Source organism: Eublepharis macularius, chromosome 4 (assembly GCF_028583425.1).
Source record: "Eublepharis macularius isolate TG4126 chromosome 4, MPM_Emac_v1.0, whole genome shotgun sequence".
NCBI classification, from domain to species: domain Eukaryota; kingdom Metazoa; phylum Chordata; class Lepidosauria; order Squamata; family Eublepharidae; genus Eublepharis; species Eublepharis macularius.
The window spans coordinates 56839895-56867848 of NC_072793.1; the positions used below are offsets into that span (position 1 = coordinate 56839895).

Here is a 27954-nt window from a genome sequence, read left to right on the forward strand (position 1 = left end):
CTGGATACCTTTTCTCCTTTCCCTTCTCTCCTGATGTGTCCTCAGTGAGTGAGTGAGTGAGTGAGTGAGTGAGTGAGTGTGTGTGTGTGTGTGTGTGTGTGAGAGAGAGAGAGAGAGAGAGAGAGAGAGAGAGAGAGAGAGAGAGAGAGAGAGAGAGGTAAAAATGTGGTTTGGATACTGCTGTTGGTAACTGGATTTTTAATTGGTTGACAGATCGCACCGAAAAAGTGCTTGCAAATGGTGACTCATCTTCTAGTAGAGGAGTGACAAGTGGATTGCCTCAGGGATATGTCCTGGGCCTTATGTTGTTCAACATCTTTATAAAATGACTTAGATGAAGGAAGAGAGGGGGTGCTCATTAAATCTGCAGATGATACTAAACTGGGAGGAGTTGCAAGTACAGTAGAAGAGAGAATCAAGATTCAAGGTAATCTTGACAGGCTGGAAAACTGGGCAAAAACTAACAACTAACAAAATGAATTTCAACAGAGATAAACAAACGTAAAGTTCTGCGTTTAGGTAGAAATCAAAGGCACAATTATAGGACGGGGGAGACTTGTCTTGGCAGTAACGCAAGTGAAAAGGATCTAGGGTCATACACTGAACATGAGTCAGCAGTGGGATGCAGGAGCTTTGTCTCAGATTTCTGCTTGTTTTCAGATTTCAGCAATTCTAATCCTCTTACATTGCTTACTGGATATCCCACCTTGTTCATTATATTGAGTTACACTGTGCAGTCCACCTTCAGTTTCTGCGAGAATGGCAGATTATAAATAATACATACATAAATAATTGGTTCAACATTCAAATTACTCTTACTATTAGGAAATGTCTTCCAACTTCTAACACATTCTTGTCAGGGTTCCATTGAATGGTGAATTCTTTTTTGTTAAAAAACTTCCAATGGACCAAAGATTCAGAAATACAATTTGGAAAAAAAAATCTTTAAAAAGTCTTTTAGAAAGCACTATCAATTCTATGCTAGTGTACTGTGATCATCCATACTTCCTTGTTGTCATTATAACATATTTTTTTCCTTTAAAACATTACAGCTAAACTATTATAATTAACCTCACTATGAGTCATTGGAGGGAAAATAGCAAGTGCCATACATGGTGCCAGCTTAATTTCTAATGCAAAGAAATACTGGGCCCTGGGTATTCTATTTTGGACTCAGATTAGGCAGAGTATTTTAACTTCCGCATAATTATAGCTCAACATCCCAAACCCCAGTTATATTTCTGAACATCTGCCTGCCTAGTTTGAAATTAACAAGACAAAATTTTAACAAATGTTTTGAAGAATACAATGTATGAATGAACAGAAGCTTTAGATTGTGGTATCTAGTACCAGAGGTCTCTCTGCTTTTTTGATTTATTGGATATAATTTTAGGTTCTGTCTGTCTATCATTTATATCCCACTGTTCCTTCAAGGAGCTCAGAACATTGTACATGTTTCTCCTCTGCTACAAGGTAGGCAGCACAAGAGCTGAAAATGGTACAGTAATACAGGAAGATTGTAACACCATGTGAGTGACTTTTTTTAATCAGTTTAGAAAAGGGAATATATTTATTAATATATTTATTTCAAATAATTTGACTCTCTATTCTGCTAAACTGGTATTCAGCTGAGGAGTTGGTGCTGAGAGGAGTGTCTTACCAAAGACCACCTACTAAGTTCACGGCAGTAGTGAGATTTGACCCAGCAGAGTGCTGATTCACAGCCTGACCAGTTAACTACTATGCTATAGGAACTTTCTAAACAATAAATAAATAAGTTATATTGATGAACAGGGGACCACTGTGGGGTTGTGGGGGCATCTCATTTTCTCTCCTCCACTATTTCCTCTTTCCCTTCTTTGGAAGCCCCCTAGCCTCTCTCTTTTTTCTGCTTTCTTTTTTTCTTCCCACACACCAGGCAATCTACTATATCTGCCCCTGTTCATCAACCATGGCCCAGTTGCACGGTGCTGGTTGCCAGAGTAGGCCCAGTTGTGCAGTGCAAGCTGCCAGGCCCAGTTATAAGGTGGGAATCTGCAAGGACTTGAAGGGCACCTCACTTTCCCCATGATACCCCTCCGTACATATATCCTCCCCCCCTTTTATTTTTAGATTTCATATTTTTCTTCAAGCTTGTTTTTTTTTCAAGTTTATAGAAAGAGCTGACTTGATTATTTGTAGCTCTAATTTCCAGATTTAAGAATCCACAGATACGGCCATGTTGAGAATTAGATAGACTGGTATTGCTGAAAGTCATAATTACCTGGTTCAGAATATGACTGGGCATAACTTGTAATGCTCACATACATTCTGAATGAAAAATAATTTCTCCAAGAATTTCTTCTACAGCTCAAAATGCAAAATGAGGCTCTGCAGATGTTTAGACTAAAGTTGCCAGACTGGGGGGGGGGGCTCTCTGGTGACTAGTGAGATCACTCCTCATGCAACCTGACATGACATCAGAGCATTATGGGTGTTCCTTGGTGATGAACTGATGTCACTTGTGCATGCACAGGCAGCTATGTCAGCACTTCAGCATGCTGCCTATCCTTCCCCCAGTTTCCTGCTATTCCTCCCCTCCCCTCGCTGACCAGCTGAGTGGAAGTGGGAAGCACGGATTAGTGGCAAGGAGTCCCTGCTTAGTTTAGACTATAATTTAGTTCAAACCTATCTTTACTCCAAATAGATTTTTAAAATATTTAAACTATTCAGTGTGGTCTGGGCATCTGGCAGAAGCTTTTTTTAAACTTGTAAATGAATTCAGAATTGTTGTAAATATGAGGGCTTTGTCCATGAGTACTACAGTGATTCTTGTAATTGCTGCCCCGATCAGTTCGGAATTTAGCTAAACATTTGCCTGATACTCTCCCAAATAATAATGCAGCCTCTACAAATCTTCATAATTGTGTGTCCATTTCAAAACTGACAGTTCTGACTGTGTTGCCAAAGCGTAGAAGTAAAAACTTTGAAGCAGCTTGGCAGGTACCAATACAGTTCATTCAAGGCTTCCCTCCCACCCCCGCAGGAGTTACTTCTAGAAGTTAGTGTTAAGAAACTGTTGGAGCTTTAATGAATGAACATTAAGAAAGGGCAAAATCCTCTCCCCCACTTCATTCAGACTCTGGAATAAAAAGAAGTTGATGGAGAACATATGGAGGGCACTGACAAACCACTTGTTGAGAGTAAATTTTGGCCACCATAATAAGCATGCCCAGGGCCATCCAAGAAAGAGGGCAGAAAGAAAAGAGGGCCAATGAACAGTATTCAAAACCCTTCCCATGTGTGCAGCCATGCTTGAGGTCAGGAGAAAAGACAGTGCCTGAAGCTTGCAGCCATGTAGCTAAAATGCAGAAATAAATTGAAAAACCACCCAGAGTGTCTTTGCTCTCAATGAAGGCATAAATCATCAAGTTACAAAGGAGACACCATATCCCTATCTTACTGCTGCAATCATTTGAAATCAATGACTTTCTTCTCAAAACAGATAGGATTGGTTTGTTGCTGACTTCATTTCAGTTGTTTTAGCAAGGTTGCAGAAGAATAGAGATTACTCATTACCAATTTTTCAGTTGTCTCAACTTCACTAACTCTAATGTGCATAACGTTGTGCAGAAGAACACTGTGAAGATTTGAATTATGAAACTAATGCACAGTTTATTTTCTCCTGTAAGAGGGTGATAAAGCATACAGCTAGCTAGCTCACTTTAAATTTAAATGATTTTACATCCAAAAGACCCAAAAAATTAAGAAAGCTCCATTTTCAGTAAATATAGACTTGCTCTTGCTGTGAGTATAGGAGCATTCACCAGATGATCATTATTCTGTTAACATATAACTTGAAACGTTTAAAGTAATATTGTATCTTTAAATACCAATACATTTACCCCACCTAAGTTTACTTCCTGATAAGTTTCATGTTATTTGGGAAAGCAACCGGTGCTGAGAAACCACAGAGTTAATGCCTTATGAACAAGAAAAATAAAATCTCCACTCAAATCTCAACTATATGGACTGATTCACCCAAACATTTGCATTTCTTTTGTTTCCTTTACATACTCACTTCAGAATGTGCTTTATGTATGCAATTTCATGAACACTGCCAATGCATGCAGTCAATGAATTACTTGGTTAACACCCAACCTTCTCCCATACAAATATGTGCCCAGAGGGACAATAATACTTAAGAGGAAAAAGGGAGAGGGACAAATATGTGCACTGTGGGAGAGATGGGATAAATTACTTGCAGTACATTCCTAACAACACTTTCCTGGGAGTAAAATTTATTGAACGTATTTGAATAGGATTCTGAGTAAACTTGTTCAGGATTGCTCTCCCACTTAGGGTTGCCAGTTGTCTGGTTTTGAACCATAGAGTCCTGTATTTGTACTTGATGTCCAAGAAATAAATTGAAAAAAGACAAGATATACAAATGTCTCATATTAGCTCGTTAAGAATTCTCAGGACAGAGTTGGGGGGAGTTCAAGGGTTAAAACAGAAAGGAAGTTAGAAAATAAAGGAGCCAAAAGAAATCAATCTCTATCCCTTAGCTGTGGAGGGTGGGCTGTTGGAAGAAAACTGTAGCTGCTGCTTGCGTTTACATTGTTTCCCATCTGAGAGGAAAAGAACATAAAGCAGCAGAGTGGTTTTTCTCCCCTTCCTGAAAGGGCAGGTACAGTTTTATTGTCCACATGTTGAGGCTCTTCCTTGTGCTGCAAGGTAGGCAGTTAACCTTTGCTCATTTGTGTTGTGATTTCCCCCCCTTTTCACTTAGTGAGTTGCCATGCCTCTCCCACCCCGTCCAAGGTGGCTGCCTCTTCTGGCTCCCATCTGTCAAAAAGCATCTTTTTATACTTCTCGGTGGAAGACAGCTGCAAAAAAGATGGAGGGGGCACAGTCCAAGCAAGTGCTGGGAGTGAGCAAGATGAAGAACATAAATTCTCATCATGCCTTATGTCATGTTAGCCCAACCATGGTGACATTCCTGGCCAGCCAGAGAGGGGTGTGGTGTTGCCAAGTAGGCCCCCTCTCCTGCTTTAAAGCCTGCCATGAACTGTGTTAAAGTTTCCTGCATCGCTATTTTACTGCTGCACCAAAGACTGCCCTGCACGTGTGTGTTCTGGTACACGTGTCTGTTTCCTGCCTGCGTGTTAATTACCTTGTTGCAATAGACTGTGTAGTTCACTGACTCCATGTTTGGTTAACTGCACAAAGGACTCTTTTCCTGGGCAGCCCTGCCCTGACCTATATCTGGATTTCCCAGTGTGTTTGGACTTTATTACAAGCGTGCCCCGTGCCTGCATTGCCATCTGCCACGGACCGTGCCTGTTCCCTGCCTTGGACTGTGTTTTAAAGTGCTGTTTCCCCTGCCTCCATGGAAGCCTGCCTCATATGGGCCCAAGCCGCTTGTAGCAGCCGGGCGCCTGCCGGGGAAACCTCCAGCGAGCCTGGCTAGGCGCTCCCTGGTCAGTTCCTGCCTGGAGCCTCCCGCGGGCCGGTCGCCGAGCTTGCCCTCGCTACCGGGCAACCTGCAAACCAGCCCCAGCTATGCCCAGCCGGCATCCATGTTCTTAGGCAGCCAGAAGACCCAGGGAAGAAGACTGCTTTGAGACGCCATTTCGGCGAAGCGGGCACACCACGTCCGCAGCGAGAGTACCTCGCCCCGCTCTGCATATCTTAGGAGCCGCCCCGGAGAAGGAACTAAGTGCCGACCATCCCAAGCACTTAGAGAATGCATCTCAAAGAAACCTCCGCATTCCAGAGCTGATGACATCAGGACAAGCCCTGTCTGCTGGAACATCCATTCAGCCCACTTGGATTTCCCCCTCCCTCTTTTGTCCCCTCTTCCTGAGGTGTCACTTATCACAATCTGATTACCAAAGTGGCCCATCCAAGCCATTCAGTAACCCATTAGAACCTTTGTTTTAAACTGTGAGAACCACCAAGTACAGCACCAGCCCCAGGGTACGTTTTGGGGTATTTAAGCTGGTCTCTCAGACCACACGGTGCTTAGGCCATTCCCATCCCGAACCCCTCGCTGTCTGTGGCTCAAGCCATTCCCATCCAGAACCCCTCGCTGTCTGTGGCTTAGGCCATTCCTATCCAGACTTCCTTGCTGTCCCCCTGTGGTTCCAGTGCTGGCATTGGGCCACCTCGCTGTTGTGTCTCTGCTTCGTTTCAGGATAAGTGAGTATTTCCCTTATCATCGTTGGGAACCTGCTAATGCGAAAGTCTCTATGTTTCCTACTCTGTATTTCTTAGTTCTTGTATGCTTTCTTGTATGTATGTGCAAGCTCAGGCTTACGCCACACTATTAGAAAATACACGTGTTTGAACCTATTTGTAGGCTGCCTCTTTTTCACTAGAGTGTCTGGAATCGGGACCTCCGTAAACATAGGTTAAGATCCGCGCTAATTTTAGTTACAGATTGCTAAAGCTAATTTCCCCCTTATAATAAAAAGCAGTTCTGGTAACAGTGGTATTACTGTTCCAAAATCAGATGCAGTAGTTCCAAAGTCAGTTCCATTCCATAGAACTAGTCTTGTTTTTACCATTCCTCCCCTGGCCCTCACCCCTCCTTCAACAATCAGCCTCAACAGCTTTTCTCCTGAAGCTTCTCCTGGATCCTCTCATGCCCTCATTCCAGAAGCAATAAGGATGGCATGGGGGGGGGGGTCACTTTGGCTTATACATCTTAATGACGCAACTATTTATTTACTTCATTTATACCCCAGTTTCTCCCTAATGGAGATCCAAATGGGCTCACAACATTCTCCCCTCATCCATTTTTTCTTCAAATAACCTTATGAGTAGGTTAAAAACAATGAGGGGGGCTTGACATTTTCCCACTGCTCCAAAATCACTAAACCACTCTTCTCTGGCAGGGAATTTTCCTGCCAGTATTGGTGTGATGTGAAGTGCACGTAGCAACAGTGGCAGTTTGTGGTCTGCCGCTTTCTCTGCGTCCTACTGGCAGACCACCTTCTCAAACCATGTGGCTCCCACATGGTTGACAAAGTTTTCTCAAGTGCATCCAGCATTTCTTTTGAAACCATCTGGCAACCCTAGTTACTGATTCTGGATGACTACCTACTAAGAAAGATTATCAAGCATCCAGCAAAAATCATACGAGAAATGAAAAGAAGTATAGTGTAGGCTCACAAGCTTTCCTTATAGAGCATGGCAGGGAAGCTAGAGGTTACGCTGAAGCCCAATTCATTACAAGTCACCTTCAAATGAACAACTTTTAATTAATTGGGTTTCAGCGCAACCTGCAGCTCCCCCATCATGCAATGGGGGAGCGCAGGAGTGCTCTTGGTAGATGAGTATCCTGCTGCTTCCCGCTCCCCCATTTTAGCCCATTGGGGACCTGACAACTCTAATCTGTAATAGGGGTGTGCATCCCGAAAAGATTCAGGTTTACCCAAAGCAGAGGGAAACATCGGAAATACCATAATTCTGGTATTTACTTGCTTCAGTATGCTCCGTAAATATTCAGAGTGTACTGAAGTGAGGGGGAGCAACTGCCCCACTCCCACCTCCGGCGACGGCAGCATGCACGAGGCTACAACAGCCTGGAGCCGGCTCCTCTGTTGCCACACTGCCTCCTCTGAGCCTGCAGGGAGGGCCAGAGCCACCTTCTCCGGCCCTTCCTGCCCCTCAAATAGCCACCACAGTGGCCATTTGAGGGGCAGGAAGGGCTTTCTCCCTCTCCTTCGCCACTTCATGGCCCCACAGGGCGGTGGGGAGGGCCGGAGCCACCTCCTCCAGCCCCTCAAATGGCCACCATGGCGGTCATTTGAGGGGCAGGAAGGGCTTTCTCTGCCTCCTCCGCTGCTCTGTGGCCCCACAGGGCAGCAGGGAGGGCCAGAGCCACCGCTGCCGCTGCCAAGGTAAGTGGGGGTGGATGGGGGTAGGGGGATGGAGTGATGTTTAAAGGGCCCCACCACTTGCAAGTGGCAGGAAAGGGGCCCTTTAAACTCTGCCCCAAAGCTTTCTAAAGCATTACGAATGCTTCGGAAAGCTTTGATTCGGAAATCCCGAATCTTTACAGATCGGGTCCAATTCGGGTACTTTACCTGAATCGGAAACCCGAAGCACACATCCCTAGTTTGTAACAAAGAAGCATTTATAAGAAGCATTTATAAGGGCAGACTTCAAATGTCACCAATCTAGTAAATCGAAATTTCAAGAACAATTTTTTTAAACATCAGCACCTTGAGACAAAGATAGAAGCAAGTTGACCCATAAGGTCTTGCAGAAGACATCTATGTTCCGCTCCTGCACCATGTCCTCTTTCCCATCCCTGCCCCACCATAGCCTCTCCCCTTTTCCTGCTGCCTTTTCTTCTTCCCACCCACCTTTTTCTATCCCTCTGTTCTCATCTTTTCCCTTTCCACAATTGGCAGCCTCTCCCCTATGGGCCAGATGCATGGTGCTGGTTGAGCCAGGCCCAGTTGCATGGTGGGGAACTTTGAGGGACTTGTAGGGAGTGCGTTTTCCTGTATTCCCTTTCTCATACTATTTTGCACGCTATTCCCCTCTTTCCCTCCTTCTGGCAACCTCCTTTCCCTATGTCCTTCTCTCCTTCAAACCCATTAAACAACTTACCTTTTATCTATCCCCCATCTTCATTTATATTTACTAATTTACTTCATTTACATACTGCCTTTTTCTACAGTGGGGACACAAAGCAGCTTACATTATGCTTCTTGCCTCCAGATTCTCCTCACAACACCCCTGAAAGATTGGTTAGGTGGAGCGTATGTGACTGGATCAAAATCACCCAGTGAGCTTACACAGCAGAGTGGTGATTCAAAACTGGGTCTCCCACATACTACTCTCCCACATACTACTCTGAAACTCTAACCTCTACACTACACTGGCTTTAGGGGGCACTTCTGTTGAGCAGTAGCAGGCTGCCAGGCATGGGTGAGTCATGCAAGTCATGTGGTAGCCAGTCACCCGGTGTTGCTTCTGGGCCTGGCCCCAATGAGTCCTCCCTCAAAGGCAAAACAGCCCTGGAAAGGGACTTGCTCCCTCCCCCTGGCTTTTACTGACAGAAAATAAGCTGGGAATACTGTTATGGTTGCCTACGAATAGCAACTGAGGGCATCTAGTTAAAGCTACAGTACTCCTTTTATCATTTTTTTTTTTTAGATTTCAGATTTTTCTGCAGACTGGGGCATTTTTCATGTGCGTAGGATGGCTCCAATCTCTGGATTTAAGTATTCTCAGATCAGGGCCACTTGGATATTAGTATATAAGCTATCTGGACAACCAAAACATTTATCTTTTTCATAATAAGGAATTTCTAAACTTCAAAGAAGTAAACCTCATTGGCTTTACTGCAAAAGATATTTTATGTACCTATACAACCTTCTCAGTGAGGAAGGTGAACTATAAATAACATAAATGAAATAAATATATAGAAAATGTCTGCATTCCCCAATTATAGTATTAGTTGACATCAGGAGCAGGAGGGAAAGAGAAGGAAGCAGGAAAGGGGGAGTAGCTATGGTGGCTGCCAGGGGGAAGGAAACAGGAATTAGTAGGGGGAAAGGGAAACAAGGGAAAATTAGATACCCCCCACAAGTCCTTGAGGGTCTTTTGTTTGTCACTCAACATTCCCTCACAATCAAATTTAAAGCTGAAAACTAAGCTTGATAGAGAGGGAGGTTTGTTAGAAGAACACTGTGACCATTTTTCTCTCTTTCTTCCTCTTATTCTGTATTTACTCCCCTCCCATGAAAGTGGGGAGGGTTTAATTGGTTATTAATGTATTTAACATATTTAATATGTTTAAGAAGAGAAGCGCTTAGTTATATGGTTTGAATTTTATATATATATTATATAATATTGATTAAGGACCTTATATTCTTCTATTTTTATTTTATATTTAATTACCCTATATTTAATTATTTAACTGTTTTAAGTAGTGTTCTAGGCTTTGGAGTAGCTCTGGAGTAGTTACCAGGATTTATAGTATTCTTTGTGGGCTGTTATTTTAGTCTCCAGTATGGGGATTAAAAGGGGAAGGTCATTTAAGGACATCTCAGCTACATCTAAAAAACAAAGCAAGATTGTTAACTTTCTGGGAAGTTCTCTTTCTATGACCACTCATCCCAATTGATATGCATGCCTTGAAGATGATAACCTCCTTTTACTCTCAGTGGACGTTAGTCAGACTCCTTCACTGGTCATGGAAGAACCTGACAAGCTAAAAAATAATGTTAGATCTCAGGAACCCCTAACACCTAATTCTAACACATTCATAGGTCAAACTGACACCCTTGCAATGCTTGCTCAGCTAACTTTGCTTATAGCCTAGTCCCTCAATAAAATTTATGAAAGACTAGCAACAAAACCCGTTATGAGAAAAAACACAACGGGCCCTAGAAAGGGGAGGATGGGCAGGCGAGCATTCCCTCTCCCTCCATCACTGATCCCAGCCAGATAAAGTTGGGGGGACGGGCACGGCCACCTTCTCTGCACCTGATCCTGCCCAAGTGAAGGGTGGTGGGCATTACCACCTGCTCTGCGCCTGATCCCGGCCAGGTGATGGTGGAGGGCGGGTATTGCCCCCTGCTCCACATCTGATCTGCACTGGATAAAGGGTGGGTGGGCATTGCCACCTGCTCTGCGCCTGATCCCAGCTGGGTGAAGGGGGGGCAGGCATTGCCACCTGCTCCGCTCCTGATCCAAGCTGGGTGAAGGCGGGGGGCAGGCATTGCTACCTGCTCCGCTCTGGATCCCAGCTGAGTGAAGGAGGGAGGTGGGCATTGCCACCCGCTCTGTGCCTGATCCCGGCCTGGGCTTCCCGCCATGGCACGCTCTCTGGAGGTCTGGCTGCCTCATCTAGGCTTCCCTCCACAGCAGCACCCTCTGTAGGTGCACCAGGGTAGGAAGTGAGTTGTCTTGAATATGCTTAGCCTTTTATATAGTAGGATTGGAAAATATAACAAGATCTGTCAGAAGCAACTTTCTCTCTATGAATCTTTCCAAAAATCTTTAGAAATCCAAGGATTTGGCTCTGACAGTAATATGAGGAAGAGAGATGTCACGCTGGTTACAATTGCTCCAATAAGAGTGGATGTTTAATTACATCACCTCTTGGGAAGAGACGCTTGATGTTAGAGACATACTTTTATTTTGAATGTCTATCCCTATCAGGGTAAAATTATAAAACGGTTAGCTGTTCAAACAACCAATACAATAACTCGCTATTTTTTTTCTAAAGGAGGCCAATATATACCTGTGGCACTCTCAGTGTATAACCTAAGGTGAGAGCTCAGTTGTTATATGGCACCCAATCTGGATTTCTGGTTGCCATGATAAGCTTGACATCTTTTCAGCTAGATTCTTTAGAAGAATCACAGGAGCTCCACACTGTGTGGCAGGAACAGTATTGAGATCTGAATTAGGTGTGTGCTCCCTAGGGACAAGGGCCTGGGCACCTGCTTGTAGAGTATGGCTCAAGTTAAATTATGCCCTCCCAGAAATGCCTGTGCTTTTTTTTTTTAAACCTGAGGATGGATGTCTTTAAAACAACCCAGTAGAAACTGGTAACCTCCCACCTGGACTGGCTGGGACTTTCCCCTAACGATATTGACTGCCCCAACCTGACTTTTATTAGAAATCTGATTTTTAGACATCTTTATGCTTTAGATGAGTTCAGTACTAAAACCTGGGCTCGCAGAGTTTGCTCCCCTCTTTACTCGGGACTGGTATATCCAAAATCTAGCCCAGCATACCCTGATGGTACCTAAATACTGACGATCCTTTATGTTGGCTTGTCTTAATTCAATCCCAATGGCAGAAATATCTGGCCATTTTGGAAGGATCTGATTAGCGGATAGACTTTGTAGATGCAGCACAGGGAGCCTTGACACCTTGCTCCATTGTTTACTGCATTGTCCAAAATTCCATGGGTACAGGGCTATGTTTGTCTCCCCCTTTGGAAAGGATCTGGTCTGTATTCTAGCCCACCACAAGTTACAGATTCTTTTGGCTGGAAGTGATCATAATATTACTTTGGCAGTAGATAAATTCTTTTCCTATGTAATCAAATCTAATAGATAACCAGATTTGGATAACTTGGTGTTCTAGCCGTGTTGGTTATATCCATCATTACCATTATTACTATTTGCTGTTATCATAATTGTTTTTTGTTCTTCTGTATTGTTGATGCTCAAGACTGTACTCATAAGAGCAGAGAATGAAAAGAAAGAAGTGCTCTGTTAATAACTATGTTAACTACATAAAGGAAACTTCCTACTTTCCATTTTAGAAAACTAGTGTAGGGAGAGGTCTTGCTTTTTATTTGCAAGGAGTTTGGAATGGAATTCAAATGTGGTTCCCTGGTGCATTTGGAAGTGCCTAGTCCAAAAGTGGCCTGTACCACTTGTTTGTGCTGAATGTGCAGATCAGCTCTCCATCAAGGGAATATTCTGTGATCTCAGATCTTCTGAACTACATTAGGTAGTACTTAACCATCCACTTATCACATCATCACAGTTTTGCTACATTATCAAACTATATGCCACAAAGCTATATAATGTGACCTTATAGGGTAAAAAGGGTGCACATCAAAGACAAATGCTGCCCCCAAATTCTACCATTCCCGATGAGGTCAAGCAAACTGGGCACGCTGGCATTTTTCTGTAACAATTCTGTAGCCCTCTATGATTGTTTCAGGACGTGGTGAAAGTATATGTGCTATGCTACTTTGGCCAAGACACTACATGTTGACCCTCCTGCAGTCCCCAGAGGACCAAGCAACTCCGCACAAAAGGTTTGCATTAAATGTAATGAAACAAATGACAAAATCAATAAACTAGGAAGTATGAGGCTATCATAAAAATGATGTAAATCCAAAGTTCACAATGGTTATAGAGCTATTTAAAATTGTAATTAAAACCAGTCCAATTTTTTTTCCAGGATAAAAGCCTCTTTGACAGCTGCAAATGTATGTTCCAGAAAATCTTCAACAAATATATTCAACATTGGCATGAAGTCAGCATAAATTAGTCAAGGATAACCTCTAAAGTGTACATTTTTGATTCAAAGGAAGTAAAAACTGAGAAAGTTGATTTCTGTCCCACACTGCCATCCATTTTAATAAGCTTACACACCGAAAGGGCACTACATATACTGCACAGCCCAAATTAATTTCATTATGCTTTTGAATCAACTGTCTGTCAAAGAGATTTTGTTTAATATCAATGGCAATCAATTCTACTATAGATCAATTTTATCCCCATGTGTTTATGCTGCCTTACTATTCACCCTTTGGCTTCATTTGCCGCCCATTACCAGTGTAAGTGAAAGAAACATTAAACACAGTCATGCAACATTTATTCCTGGAATTATACTTACTCATGTAAACTAGTCCTTAGAGTTAATATGACACTTTTCAGGCACCATTCCACCATAAACATTCAGTACCAAATGTTAAAAATTCTTAATCTTATTTGAACAAGTTAAGATCATCGACAAAAACAAATGAAAACCGCCAATAGCCTCACAGCATCTCCTCCTCCTGTCATTCTCCAAGGGATCAACTTCTCATAAATTCCAGGGCAATATGGATGCAGGTGGACACAAAAGGAGTCCAGATAGGGGCACACTGAGTATCAGTTATGGCTTTCAGTTGTGTGCGCCATATGGAAAAAATGGGCAACAACTCATTTTTTTACATCTATACTCTGGCAATAAATCTACTGAACATAATAACATTAAAAACAACATTTGATTTATATACTGCCCTTCGGGACAACTTAATGCCCACTCAGAGTGGTTTAAAAAGTATGTTATCATTATCCCCACAACAAAACACCCTGTGAGGTGGATGGGGCTGAGAGAGCTCCAGAGAACTGTGACTATCCCAAGATCACCCAGCCTTGTGTGTCCTGATTACTGAGAGAAAGGCAGGCTTATAACTATTTTAAATAAACACATTACATATGAAGATTCATATGTAGGAGGAAAACAGTTAAAATTTAAACCTTGTTCTAAATTGAGAGTATTGCTATGGTTTAGAATGTTATGTTTCCCCACAATCAAATGAACTGAAATTCCCTAAAATGAAAATTAATTCATTTTAAGCATGAGCTTAAAGTAAAACTCTGAACGATGCAGTTGCAACTTTCTTGTAATATTTTTCAAGTAAACAGAAGGCCTATTTCATCTTCTACCCAACTGACATTTTGCTGGGATGAGAGCTGTGAGAAGGACAAGGCTTGCGCTACAGTAGTGGAAATGCATTTTTCAAGGGTCACAAGTTTGGCTTTTAAGTTATTTGTTGTTGAAAGATCCCTCCTGACTAGCAAAGCCTACAACCAGAACAGGAATGCAAATATTTCTTCTACTGTACATTCCAGTGAACTCTTTTAAAACTATTTCTATAGATTTTATTGACTGTGCCTTGTTGCATGACATAAATTGCAGGAAAGAGTTCCAACTGCAGAGGCTAGACTCTAGCCATTATTTACAGAAGACACGGGTATCATAGTCTATTGTTCAGCTCAGCCCAAACTTCAACTGTTTCCTGTTCCAATCACTGCATTCAAACCAAGGTAAGTGACATACTCAGCTCCCTAACAGGAAACCTCTAGGAATTGTTTCTTGATCTCTCCAACAGGAAATGCACAATGGACATGATTTAAGCTGAGGGAAACAGACTTTAAGCTGGGTCTGAGTAAGGTTATATCGTCATCACAAAGACCTTTGTCTACATAGGATCCCAAATTCCTGACAGGTCCACCCTGCAGAGCCTAGACTTGAACCAAGGTCACTGCCAAGGCCAGAGCTTTCTGTTACCCACAGAAGTGTTGCAAAGCACAGTTGTTCTCGGTCTTGATGAACTCCACTACACTGTCCTCCTAACTCTATCTCTGAGCACTGACTAATTCAGTATCAGTTTCTTACACCAGCATTTGCTAATTCAATGACTGTATCTTCCTGGATGTAGGTGCTGCCAACCTCCAGGTGAGGCCTGAAGATCTCCCAAAATTACAACTGACTTCCAGACTACAGAGATCAGTTCCCCTGGAGAAAATGGCTCCTTTAGAGGTGGGCTTTATCGCTTTATATTCCACTGAGGTCCCTCCTCTTCCCTCTCCAGGATTCACCTGCAAATCTCTTGCAATTTCCCAACCTCAAGTAGGCAATCCTATGGACCACACTTCTTCCGTGTTTCTGTGCCTATATCTGGCTCTGTATTTGTCTGAATGTTCACTTGCCTTCTCCACCATTCATGTCCGGAACTAACTTTTTCTGGCTTTATAGTCTTACTTTGACATGGGAAACTGAGAGCTGGGTATGTAGAGCACTGAATCAACAGAGAGAACAATATTCATTTTTGATGAAAGCTACTCAATTGCACTGTAGTAGAGGATGAAGGTTTTGAAAAGTGATTTAGAAAGAATGACATAGTGTTCACTATGATAGCAACTCACTTCTCAAACTTCATTAAAGATCAAGAGAGGCTTCCACCGTTTCTAATGGCAACCTTCCCAACAACTGTGGCCGCAGAAAAGTGGCACAGTCCAAATCACAAATTGAAGCACCCAGGACGATCCTGCTAGTTTCCCTGAATTTACAGCGATTGGATCCAGGACCAGCACAGCCTCTAGCTGTCTTCCGAGTGCCATGCATGCTGATTTATCACGTCTCTCACACACACAAAAATGGACATATGAAATAACTTACTTATTTGTCACCAGTTTTAAGATTCTGAAAAGTATATGCATATCGTAACAATTCTAAAAGAAAATGAACACACAGCAGTAAACCCTGATCCTCAAAATTGCTTTCTGCAGTAAAGGAAAACTCATCCTGTCCCAACTGCATGAGGCACATGTATTTCCATCAATCATACTTTTTAATGATGCAATTGTGAAGTAGGTGCATTTTGCATTTATAATAAGGTGTTGAACAGATGGTGAAGGCTGAGATTAATCTATCCATTAAATTAACTTATGCTGAAATTAATTTTTTCCTTTTAAGTAGTTTTAACAGTAGCTACTGAATTTCTTTGGAAGCTACAATGATCAGTAAAGGATTGTTTCCTAAATTCAAATCCCCCTGAATAATCAATCACAGTGATGTAATAAATTAGGTTATTTTTATGAATATATTGTACTTTTATTTCACCTTTCTATTAAATAATCAAGACAGCTTACAATTTCTTAAACCACTTAAACACATAAAATAAAACAATATAAAGACAGAGAGTAACAACAGCAACAAAAACTCATATGAGATCAGCGCAAAAGCAGCAGTAAAAACCTGACTGCTAAAAAAAACACAACCTTGATACTTAGAATTAATACTCTCACTAAATATAACAGCTGAGCAACCAAAAAACAAGAAACCAGTAAAATCCATGCAACCGAGCCTTCTGGTATTATTATCAACCTACTGGGATTCAACCCCTCTTAAAGATCCTCCAGAAAAGAGAAATCTTTTCTCACTTTTGAAAAGTGAATAATAAAAGGCTATGAGGACCTGGGGAAATAGTAAATTGTAGAGCCTGGCGGCTGCAGGTAAAAAACCTTTATCCTGCATTATCCACCAACCTTGTTCCTTTTAAGGAGATGAACATTACAAAATCTTAATCCGTAGGTTGTCTCTAAGATTTAAAAACATACAAGAAGAGTAAAGTAGAAGGTGGAGCCCCTTTCAAAGCTGTAGTCAGTGTTTTATATGCCATCAACATATTGGTGGAATCTCTGCTGATTACCAAATGCTGGGGAATCAGGAGTGAAATACACAAGCTCTAAATACAGACCTAGCCGGCACATTGCACAAAATTCCACTTCAGCTATCACAAAGGACAGAACAGAAATTGTGAGCTCTTTGTGTTTTGCAGTCCATGTGCTTTCAAATAACTCAGGAAAGATCCGCACAGAGGCTCAAAAGAGGAGCAGAATCACTGCAACTAGTTCTCTAACCTGTAGTTGGCAATCACCTCTGTGCAATCAATTTTATGACAGCCAAGTAGAACAAAGGTTGGATTAATGGGGAGCGGGAGTGTGCGCTATTTGCATTTTTTTGGCTTAGTGCAAATAACCAAGATACTGCCATGTCCTCAAGGCATTTTGCCTTTTAGAGCATCACAGAAACCGTTTTCATACTGCCTCTGTAAACCTTTTTGGAGGCTGGCTGCTAGTGGCTTTTGTTTGCCATTTCAGATACAACCACTTTGGCTGCTGGTTACTAACAGATTTAAAAAAAAAAAACATTTTCAGACACAGCCACTTGAGTCAGATTTGCAATGAGCCATTTTTTAAAAACAATGTTTTCCCCGTTCTGAAGTTTTCAATGCTCTTCCCATTTGCTGTGGAGTACTGTTTGAAATGTCTGTAGCATTTCCAACAGTGCTGCCTTTTTATTTTTGCACCCAAGTACATTCTTTAAAATAATAGGTGTAGCAAGTTTTCTGAATTACTAGCTTTCATTTTTTTTTTAAAAAAATGTGAGTCTAGCCCTTTTCATTATGGAGATATGCCTTTCACTTTATATCTCCACAACGGAAAGGGCTAGGCACATTTTTAAAAAAAATAAATCTGAGATTTCCAAGAAACTGGTATACTCATCGTTATAATGCTACAATGTTATAGTGATATTTTTGTGCCAATTTTTTACAGATCAGAATTTTGGAAGACTTGGTGGGCTAGAAAAGGAGTAGAGGCAGAAAGTTTTCATGCTGCAAGCTCTTCTTCTTGGCAAATACTTGGGATCCAAATCATCACATTATGTGGGCTATCAGATATGAAAATAAGTATGAAATCTGTTGTATTAAATTATGTAAGCATTTAATGGTACATGTGGTTTGTTTAATCATTGTTTTTAACTGTTTTTATATTATGTGTTTTAATAGCTTGTTTTGATGTTTTTGATTGTTTGCTGCCTGGGGACCCTGAACTGGGGTGTTAAGGAGGCATAGAAATGTTTTAAATAATACTATATGAATCATATTTTCATATATAGGCATCTAACAGAATTTTAATATAAGGATCCAAATATATATAAAATAAGAAAATGTTGTTGCAACCTATACTGGGCCTTTTTTTAAATTGGCCATATATTAAAACTGGGTATCTGGAGCCAGACTTGGCCACAACAGTGCTCATGGTTCCCCTTGCACCCCCAACTGCCAGGATTCCAAACCCCACATGAAGCACTCACCTGGAGCGATGATGAGTGTGCTGGCAGAGCCTAATGAGTCACAGAACGGGGGGGAGGGGGAGAGAGAATAGGATTGCTGAGATCTGCAGCTTCAGCTGCCATGTACTCCAATGCAATGAAGTGACTTCAAGCTGCACCAAGGCTGCCCAGCATTCTGGGTGTGACAAAGATATTGACTCCCAGTCCCACCTGCTGAGCCTGGCATTTGGAAGTCAAAAGGTTGAAGCCTTTCCCCAGTCTCCAATGGTATGAGAAGAGAGGGAGGCGGGGTCAGTGAAGGGTCCAAGCCCCTCCAGCCAAGAAAAGGACAATTCCCTACAGTCAAACTAGACAAGACGCCAGACATGGAAACGGCATGTGTCAGTTTCCTGTAAGTTTTGATGGGAAATGTAGTGAGGTTTCTCATCTGACTGCCACTGCCAGCCCTGGTGGAAGAAGGGTGCCTGGCGCCATGCCAAAGCCTCCCACCCGGGAAAGTGAAGTGGCCCCAAATGCCCCCCCCTCCCAGCCGGGGCTGGGAGAGCACCCTTCTGGGAGGGTGCTGGGGCCGGCCAAAGCAGGAATGGGGTGGGTGAGGCAGCACGCCATGAAGGTCTGGGTGGGGTGGAGAATGGGGCAGTGGGTTAGCCCACCAGATGCTGGTTGTGGAAGGGGATAGGCAACACCGTCTGGCTTCTCCTCGGTAGCAACAGTCGAATGCTATTCCCTGTCACTGGAGAAGAAGCGTGGAGGGAACAGGCACAGCTCCCTCCTTTCCCACCCACCCGTCTCGCTCGCTCATCCAGTGCCCCAGTTGCTGGCAGGCAGAGCGCATGGGAGGGAGCCAGGAATCTAGTTCACATGCTGCTCCGTGGCTGGGGAGCTCCCGGTGCGGGCAAGGCAAGGCCCCGGAGCTCTCACTCCTCCGCCTGAAGGAAAGCGGAAGGCGGCAGGCACAGGGCGGACAAAGCAAGTGTGGGGAAGGCGGCAATCAGAAGGGACACTTCACTGTATTTCGTGTCAAAACTTGCAGGAAACTGACATGTGCCATTTTCGTATCTGGCATCTTGTCTAGATGACACAGAGGGGCCAAGTGAGGTTGCAGCCACTTGCATAGCTGTTGGCAGGAGCAATGGGTGTAGGCAAAGGGAGGTGGGGCTGGGGATAGAGCCTGGGTATAAGAGGGTTCTAGGCCAGGGAGGAGACTGAAAGTGCTGGAGCCAGTCTCTGTAAGGCGCAGCCCGCCAAGGAGACACAAGGGAGAGTGAGGGTGGTGCTACTCTCCTCTATCCTGCACTGACATATCTGAGGCTTGTGGGGGAACCCCTAAAGGTGAACTGGCAGAATGGCAGACAGTCATCAGGAAGCTCTGGTATGCCCTGCACACAGCACTGCAATTGTACAAGAAAGATTGTGACTTAACTTCAGATATATAATAGTGCAGTACTAACAATTTGCACCCTTCTAAGCTCACTGACTTCAGTTAACTTAGAAGGATGTACAGTAAGCATCTTCCAAAATATTAATTTACCTATCCACTTCAAAGATGTACATCAAAGATTTTGGTGCTACAGTTAAAATGTAGAAATACCCTGGGACTCCCTTTCACACTGCTACCCACCATAAACCTCCCTTCACAGTTCTGGGAGCTACACATGCAGTTAAAGGCAGTCACAACACACCACCTCCAATTTCCAGGCAGAGAGCCCTAGCCCAAATCTTTACAGGGGCGCATCTTCCAGAGACTCCACTGGACAGGCAGTCCATTCCCTCTGTTCACTTCCCCAACAAAGTGTTGAAAATACTACTTTTAAGACGCTGCCTTTGCAAAAGGAATAAAATGTGAATGTGGCAACACCTTAAATATGAAAAAGAAATGTATTGTCAGATAAGTTTTCATTAACCAGAGCCCAGTTTGTAAGACACCAATTGTGATGATTGTGTGTGTGTGTGTGTGTGTGTGTTTAAATGCTTGAAGTGGTAGAGATTACTGAGTGAACTGCAGTTTTTAGTTACTGAGTGGAGAGAAAAGATTCAGTCTGGGCAAAGCAGGCAACCTGTGTGGAAGCCCGAGAGGATTTGCATTTTAGTTCATTTAGGCAACCTGTGAGGAAGCCTGAACTGTGTGTGTCTGTGAGAGACTATTCAATCTGTTTAAAGAAGGCAAACTGTGAAAGTCAATGTATACTTGAATGAGAGATTCACCTATCTGAGGCAGGCAAACTGTTTGCGTCCGAAAGAGAAAGTTATATATATCTATATATATATATATATATATATAGATATAGATATAGATATAGATATAGATATAGATATAGATATAGATATAGATATAGATATAGATATAGATATAGATATAGATATAGATATAGATATATCTATCTGTGTGACTGAGCCTATGAAGAGAAACTAAGAACTGAGAAACTAAGAACTGAGAACTATCTTTGAAACGATCAAGCTTGAGTAATAGTGTGAAACTAATATGCTTCTTGTAAAAATAAAAGTTTATTTTGTGTTTTTTTGTTCATCCCAGAGTATATGTTATTGCTATATCCCACTCCTATCCTTAGGGCCACATAGTCCCACAAAGGAGCCTGACGCTTGGGCATGTTATTAAACGGAAAATTTAAATTAACTATTTTGGAATATAATTCCTGGTGGCAGCAATATACCCAGAGGGTATAAGAAGTAAGTTAAAGGAAAAATCTAACTGAAAAAGAAAAGAGGTTGTAACACCAATGAATAGACTCTGGCACTGACTTTCAGAAGTTTATGCAACAGTACATTTGTTGTTAGGCTGCAACAAAATGACAGAGGCTGCAACAGGGTGGGGGAGAAATGCACAGTGATGTACCTTTAGCTGTAATATGAGTCAGATAATGTTGGCCTAGTATATATATGGATGCTTTAAGGAATGCTGAGACAATGGATGGGAGTTGCTTTGAAAATTTAACTGCTATGGAAATTCTAATTATTTCTACTACTTGAGTAGAAAGGGCAACTTATAATGTTTGGAACAGAATTTGCAAACCATGAGTATCTGGCATTTCACAATTTAAACAGCTAGAATTCTTCCCTCACATCATCGTGGTGTAACCACAGGTCCATAGACAGTCCAAAATGTTATGTTGCCTGAGACAGAAAATCCAAATGATAACCTCTTGATTCCGCACACGTTGGATAATGCACTTTCAATGCACTTTATCAATCGTTTGAGGTGGATTTTTTGTACCGCACACAACAAAATCCGTTCCAAATGATCTATAAAGAGGATTGGAAGTGCATTATCCAATGTGTGCGGAATTACTCACTACTGTTGTGGTACTAATATAATAATAAACTATATAATAACTTGTTTCCCATTTATGAATAATTTACTGCCTGATGCAGTCCTACTTACCCTGCCTAATGACAGAGCTGGCTGCACTCAATGAAGGACCCTGGACTCTCAGAGGAGTGTAGGATTCTGCAGCAGTGTGTGAGCATAATTCAACACTGACCTTCAGTTTCTAGACATGCAAACAATTTCTGTGCACTCAAAAACATATAGCAAAAATCTGGCTTTCAAATACATCTAAATAGAAGTATATAAGACATTCAATTTTACATCAAGATCTATCATAGATGCCACTTACAAATTTTTCACATCAGTAATTCCACGAAAAGCCTTCCTTGGGATGCCTTGAATCTGATTTTCACTTAAATCCCTAAAACACAAAGAAAACACACACTCATTAAGAACAAATGGAATAAAACAACTATTGGCATACAGAAATGTTAGCACCTGCAGATTTAGACTTGACAAGAACATACATTTACATTATTTTGACATGTCACATGCTCTGCAAATTTTAACAGTTCCATTCTTTGTACAAAATGTTTCTGGCTGTTAAGAGCTAACATAGGTGATAGACCTACAGATAAAATACAGCATTAAAATTTATTTTTAAATATACATTTAAATGTAAGCTTTAAGATCCACTAACAAGGCCCTGCTCTAGGCACCACCTCTTGTGCAAGCAAAGCTGGTATCCACTTGGCATAGAATATTTTCTGTAGTTGTATTGTTGTAAAACACAAACAAGGATGTGTGCCAGGCCCTGCTACTTGCCTTTTATTCTTCCGGGCAATCAACAAGAAAGCTCAGTTTGCTGATTTCAGATCTGATGTCTAGTTGGTTTGATTTATTAATTTTATTGATGTTTGTTTTATTGGGGATTTGTTTTCTTTGGGCTTAAAGTTAGTTCTACCAATTTATGGTTTATCTCCCCCCCTCTCCCCCTGTGATTCAGGTTTTAGGCTCACTCTTGAGATTTTAGCTCACGTACAAATATTAAGGGCCACACACTTGCCAACCTTTTTAAAGTCTTCTATGTAGGCCTGATTATTGTTACTGCACACGTGCACTGAAGATAGGAAGCAATAATCTGACTCTAACAATTTATGTTATGTTTAATGCATAGTTAATTTCCATGGTGTATGCTTCTCAGTGGTGTGGGGAACCACTGCCTTAATACTGCTATTCAATATGACATCACCAGGTTATGCCCTGTGATATAACTAGTTCCTGCCCTATGACTTCATCAGGCCCTGCTGATCAAGCTTTAGGGACTGGGATGCTGGGCACCTGGCAATCTTATTCAAACACAATCAAACCACTAAGAAAGTGTGTCTCTTTCCATCTAAAAGAGAAACTAAACATTATAAAATGCTACGTTCCTCTAATATTGGTTGGCTAACATATTCAGAAACTTCAGTTAACAGAAATAATAATTCAAATACACAGAAAAATAATGAAGTCAGTATGGTGCTACTGGACTTCTGTATAATTTCGCTACAACAGACTAACATATAACTGTTTCATGTTTATTAATCAGCCAGCATAGGAAAAATTTGTTTCTATAAAATCACTTGGTAGTACCTTAATTTTAATGGTAATTCCCCAAAGGTTTTGCTGTGAGGGATTTCAAAGTTTTCTACCTTAAGGACAGATTTTTCAACTAAGTAGCATCTAATAGAATACAGCCCGTGGAATTTTTCCTGTTTAAATATGTTCTGTATTGTATTGCAAATGTCCATCGAATTGATTATATTGAATAACAAGCATTGTGTGTCTGACTGAGAGCACCACACAGAAAGCCCACTCTGACATCCTGGGTCAAGCTGTGTCTCCAAGGGCTTTCTTCTGTTTTCCATCAGGATGATGGTCCATTCAATCCAACCCTAAATGTCCTTGTCAAATTAATTAAATTTATACTAGTCATCTAGTCTACACCAATTCCTCTTGGTAGCTGTAACTGTTCTCCCGGAGACAGTCTCACAAGTGCATGTTTCTCCCACTAAAAGACCTGCTTGCAAACACATTCCAGGACTTTTTAATTTCTCCCGTTTATTGAACAGTGTCTACCAAGATATCTGATCCTCCTCATCCTCTGTACACCTTTGTAGCTTAACATTAAACTATTAAATGTTTCATGATGGGCCCTTGCTTTGATTTTGGAGGAAAGGAGAGGCAGAAAAGCTTTCAGAGGCACAGCAAGTCAGCATCTTAGGAAAGAGGCACAGTTTGGCTTACATTAAGAGTAAAAATGGCTAGAAAATGAAGGGTTAAGAACCACAAAATAAGCAATAAAGAGAAACAGATTTGAATCAGGAGAACATCGACACTCGAATACAGCACATCTAGAAAACCAGGATATGTTTTTGGGAATATATTTATTTAAACTGACTCAAGCAAATCAGCCTCAAACAAACTCATGATTTAAAGCTATGTTTCCAATATTATAGCATAAAGAGATATTAGTGCTGTCTCTTTTTATCCTTCCATTCTGTCTGTATTGTAGCTAGCTAAGAAAAATGGGGGATTGTAAGAATCTCTTTTTGTTAAAAAAAAAATCTTGTAAAATGCATTAATTTTATCTTCTCTTGAGGTACTCTGCTGGCTAACAATGCCACCTCTACCAATCTTCAAGACTGTACATCAGTTTCATAAATACTTATCATAGTATGACATACTGACAGTTTTAAACATATTGCTGAAACAGTGTACAAGTTCCATGGCATGCTGCATTTCGGTAGCAGCCCATTCACTCTTACAAATTGTGTAAGTTTGAAACATGTAGATTGCTTGATATTAATAATTCAAATTAAAGCTGCTTCAAAAGTAACAGTTAAATCCTAAGGAGAGTTACTCCAGTCTAAGCCCATTGATTTCACTGTAAATTGGCCACTGAAGGACAGATCCAACATATAAGCATTAGAAATAATATAGGTTTCAATTATCCGAGTTCATGTTTTTTTTAAAAAAAATTCTAGTAGCTTGCTGAAAGTCAAATAAATGTTGAGAGGCCTACCAAAAACTTCCTGAAAAATAAGAATATATTAAAAATAGCAGAAAGTAGTGCCTTCAAATAGCAAAAATGAATCATAAGTAGCACCTCAATAACAATCAAAAGAAATATTGCGAAGAAGAAGATAGTACAAAAAATCAAGTCAAACCAGTATTTATTTCTGAAATACTGCAGTCTATGCTAAAGGAATGTTTTCCATAGTCTGCCTGGCTATAACATGTTTGTTGACTTTGAGAGAATGAAAAATCGTAGACATTTGCGCACGCACACACACACGCACACACACATACACACAACATGAACAAAATATATAACTCATAAATATCAGAGGATTTTAATCAATACTTCTGAATACAACTGCAATGTGCGTGGAGAAAAGCCATGTTATTACACATTTTTTACACTCATCACTCTTGAGTTTTGTGAGCATCATGAGACAGAACTATAAACTTCTCCTGGAATTGACTCTGCATCAGTTTCGTTATTTTTCAAAGCAAACTCTTACATTGCTTCTGTACATTAGGTTATTAACTAAAGCTTTGGTTCCCTTATTTTTACAAAACTTGCTCAAGAGTTTCTGTCCTAACCCATTTGTCCTGGTAGGGAAGCAACTACTTTTCAAGCTGGGGGTACATTAGGAACTAAGTCAATTACTAATGATAAACTATAAATTGAACTATAGAGTTTCCTCAAAGAAATCGTTCTGTTGAGGCTGTTAAGGAAAGAATACCCATCCAGATTCAGTTTCATTCAGTCTTATGACCAGAACAAATCGAAAGATCTGAAAAATTTACATTAAGACAAAAGATACAAAAGGTTGATCCTGGTACAGAGCAGTAGAAATTTACTGAATACCCATCCATAGGAAAGGTCTATTTCTTCAACTGTTTAAAGTTGAAAACGATTGTGCTGAAAACGGTTGTGGTACACATATCCTAACTATCACATACCTGCAGTCAAACTTTCCTCTTAAAAAATAAACCACAAATTATTCTTGTAATATAAAGTCCCAGAATAAATCACCTGTTTCATTACAAAAATGATAAAGGCTCACTTTTGCATTTGCTCACAAGACTAAGATTTGGTCATTGGTTTTATCACACCAACATCGACTTGTCTTCACTGCTCATAAATTATAACTTTAATTCACAAGACAGATTTGAACCATAGCTGGCTTCCTTATTTTCAGATAGATGATGGCCATTAGTTCCTTATACCAGTATGATTTGGTGCAACTTGTGGTATTTCTGGTTATGCAACAATGTAAGGCATCTACCATGTCTTCTAGAAGCAATGTAACTTTTCCTTTTCTTATCCACCTCCTTTTCTTTTTTCCTTGATTAACACGAAGCCTCTCTGAATAAACAGTAATGTGAAATTTGAAAGATTTTGTAGTTTAGAATTGGGTATTATGATTCTTTTTTATGATTAATTCAAATTATTCTCCTTAGAAACACCAATCTAAACACTCAATTGATCATAAAGTGATTTGTACATATGATTAGTAGCCTCACCCAAGTTCTTTTTAAGCATAAACAGAATAATGAAAGAGCTGCTCTAAGAATTATTTACATGTTAAAACTTTGTCATATAGGGATCATGAAAAAGCATTTCATCAAATTTATAGATCACTAAAAAGTCATTGAGTATAGATTTAATTTATATTTGTTTACTATTTTGCAAATACAGGCAACCCTGGTAATCGCATAAAAAGTAAAATTCTCCCATTCCTTTTTCAACATACAAGGCGTAGTTTATTGAAAAATATTTTGGATTTTTCAATGTGGATTGGTAGCATCCTGATAGAATTAACCGGGGCAGGTTTGGGGGGGGGGGGGGGAGGTTATGCAACAAAAGCAAATTTACTGCAACCAGGAACTGGGTGACTTTACACTGCTCTATTAGAAACAATTTTAGCTTACAAATAACATTTAAAAACACCATTGCACTTGTAATTGGTTTGAGGATGCATTTTTAAACTTATTTACAAGTAAACTTCTGGTGCTTAATCTTTGGCCAAATCTACAATCCAATAATTCTAAAATGCAAACGTCACTGACCTTTCCATAAACTGTTCCCTATAGGCATAGATCTCTCTTCCCCAGTGGGCTATGATATATTTTGCTGTCTTCTCTACAACTTGCTGAGCAACTCCTCTCACATAACATACAGGCCAAACAAAATCATCCATCCATCTTCTCTCCATAACAATTTGTATAGCATTAAACCAAAATGTTTTTTTTAAAAAAAACTTTCATCTCATATATCAGACTGTACCTCTGTGTTCATTTTGGACAGTGTCGTTGAGGAAAAAAAGTTAAAATTTTGTAACCTGAAGTATTTGCCGCCGCTCTCAGTCATACACAGAACAAGGACGAAGAAAGCATGAAATCAAACTATTTTATTTCAGTGTAATCGTATGTCTTCAGCAATCTGCATTATATAGGTTTTGAACATACTAATAACAAGAAAAATTCTTTTTCCCACTCGCCATGTTAAAAGCTACCATGTTCACCAAAATCTATTGCCTCAATGTATATTTACTTGATTTCTATGAACATTAGCAAAAAAAAAAAGTCACTACACAAGGTTATGATAGTAACCATGCCAAGAAACTGCTAGACCAGAACAAGGGGATTATTTCTGACAGGACTTTGTGGCACACAAAGTCCTGTTTTCAACCATCATAAAGAGCACTGAAAAAAATTTAACGAAATGTCTTCATTAGGATCTTAAGATCATCTGCATACTCTGTCAACTACTTTTATGGAACCAATAATATTTAACATCTTTTAAAGTTGGGGAAGCAAGACCTGGAAATACATTATTAGTTATAGTCTATTTAGCAGTGTCTGCAAGAATGGTGAAAAAACAATTAAATACCGAAGGAAAAAAATATGAAATACCTTATTGAGTATGTGAAAGCAAGCCTTGAGGGATATTTGGCCCTCCTGCATGCCACAAAGATTTTACAATATGGTTAGTGTCAGACCTCCCACTTAATGGTACTCCACGGTGTAAAAAAAAAAAAGTGTGGGTGTGTTCTTACTATTTAAAAGCATTGAAGTATCTTTTGACATTTCAAGGTTTTATTCCTGGAGAAGACAAGGACAGAACTCTGATTAATCAGCAAATGTCTTCGTTCAGCACTCTGCAAGAATATTTATTTACATAATAGCACTTCCAAAATTAACTCAACATTCTCCTGAGTTGCCATCAAACAAGTTATTGGATTGCAGATTGACAATGTCAGGCTCATATAATTAACTTAAGTATAAACCAGAAACTGATGGCAGGAGGGGGTGGGGTGGATTGGAGGAGACCACATGCTTAATAGGTTCAAATAAAAGTTCATATGTTCCCTTCTTTGTTTGCACACTATGAGGAACCACAGGAGGGGGAGAAAGCGGTCCCAAGGCAATTAACTGTGTTATCA

At 40.7% G+C, this 27954-nt stretch overlaps 1 protein-coding gene across 1 annotated transcript in view; it reads right to left on the bottom strand.

Moving 5' to 3' along the window:
- The window catches only part of SLIT3 (slit guidance ligand 3), a 633135-nt gene that overhangs the window by 296852 nt on the left and 308329 nt on the right, over positions 1–27954 (bottom strand). The window contains exon 5 of the mRNA XM_054977013.1: positions 21804–21875. Within this exon, the coding sequence (XP_054832988.1) occupies positions 21804–21875 (72 nt within the window). The remainder of the gene's footprint in view (positions 1–21803; positions 21876–27954) is intronic.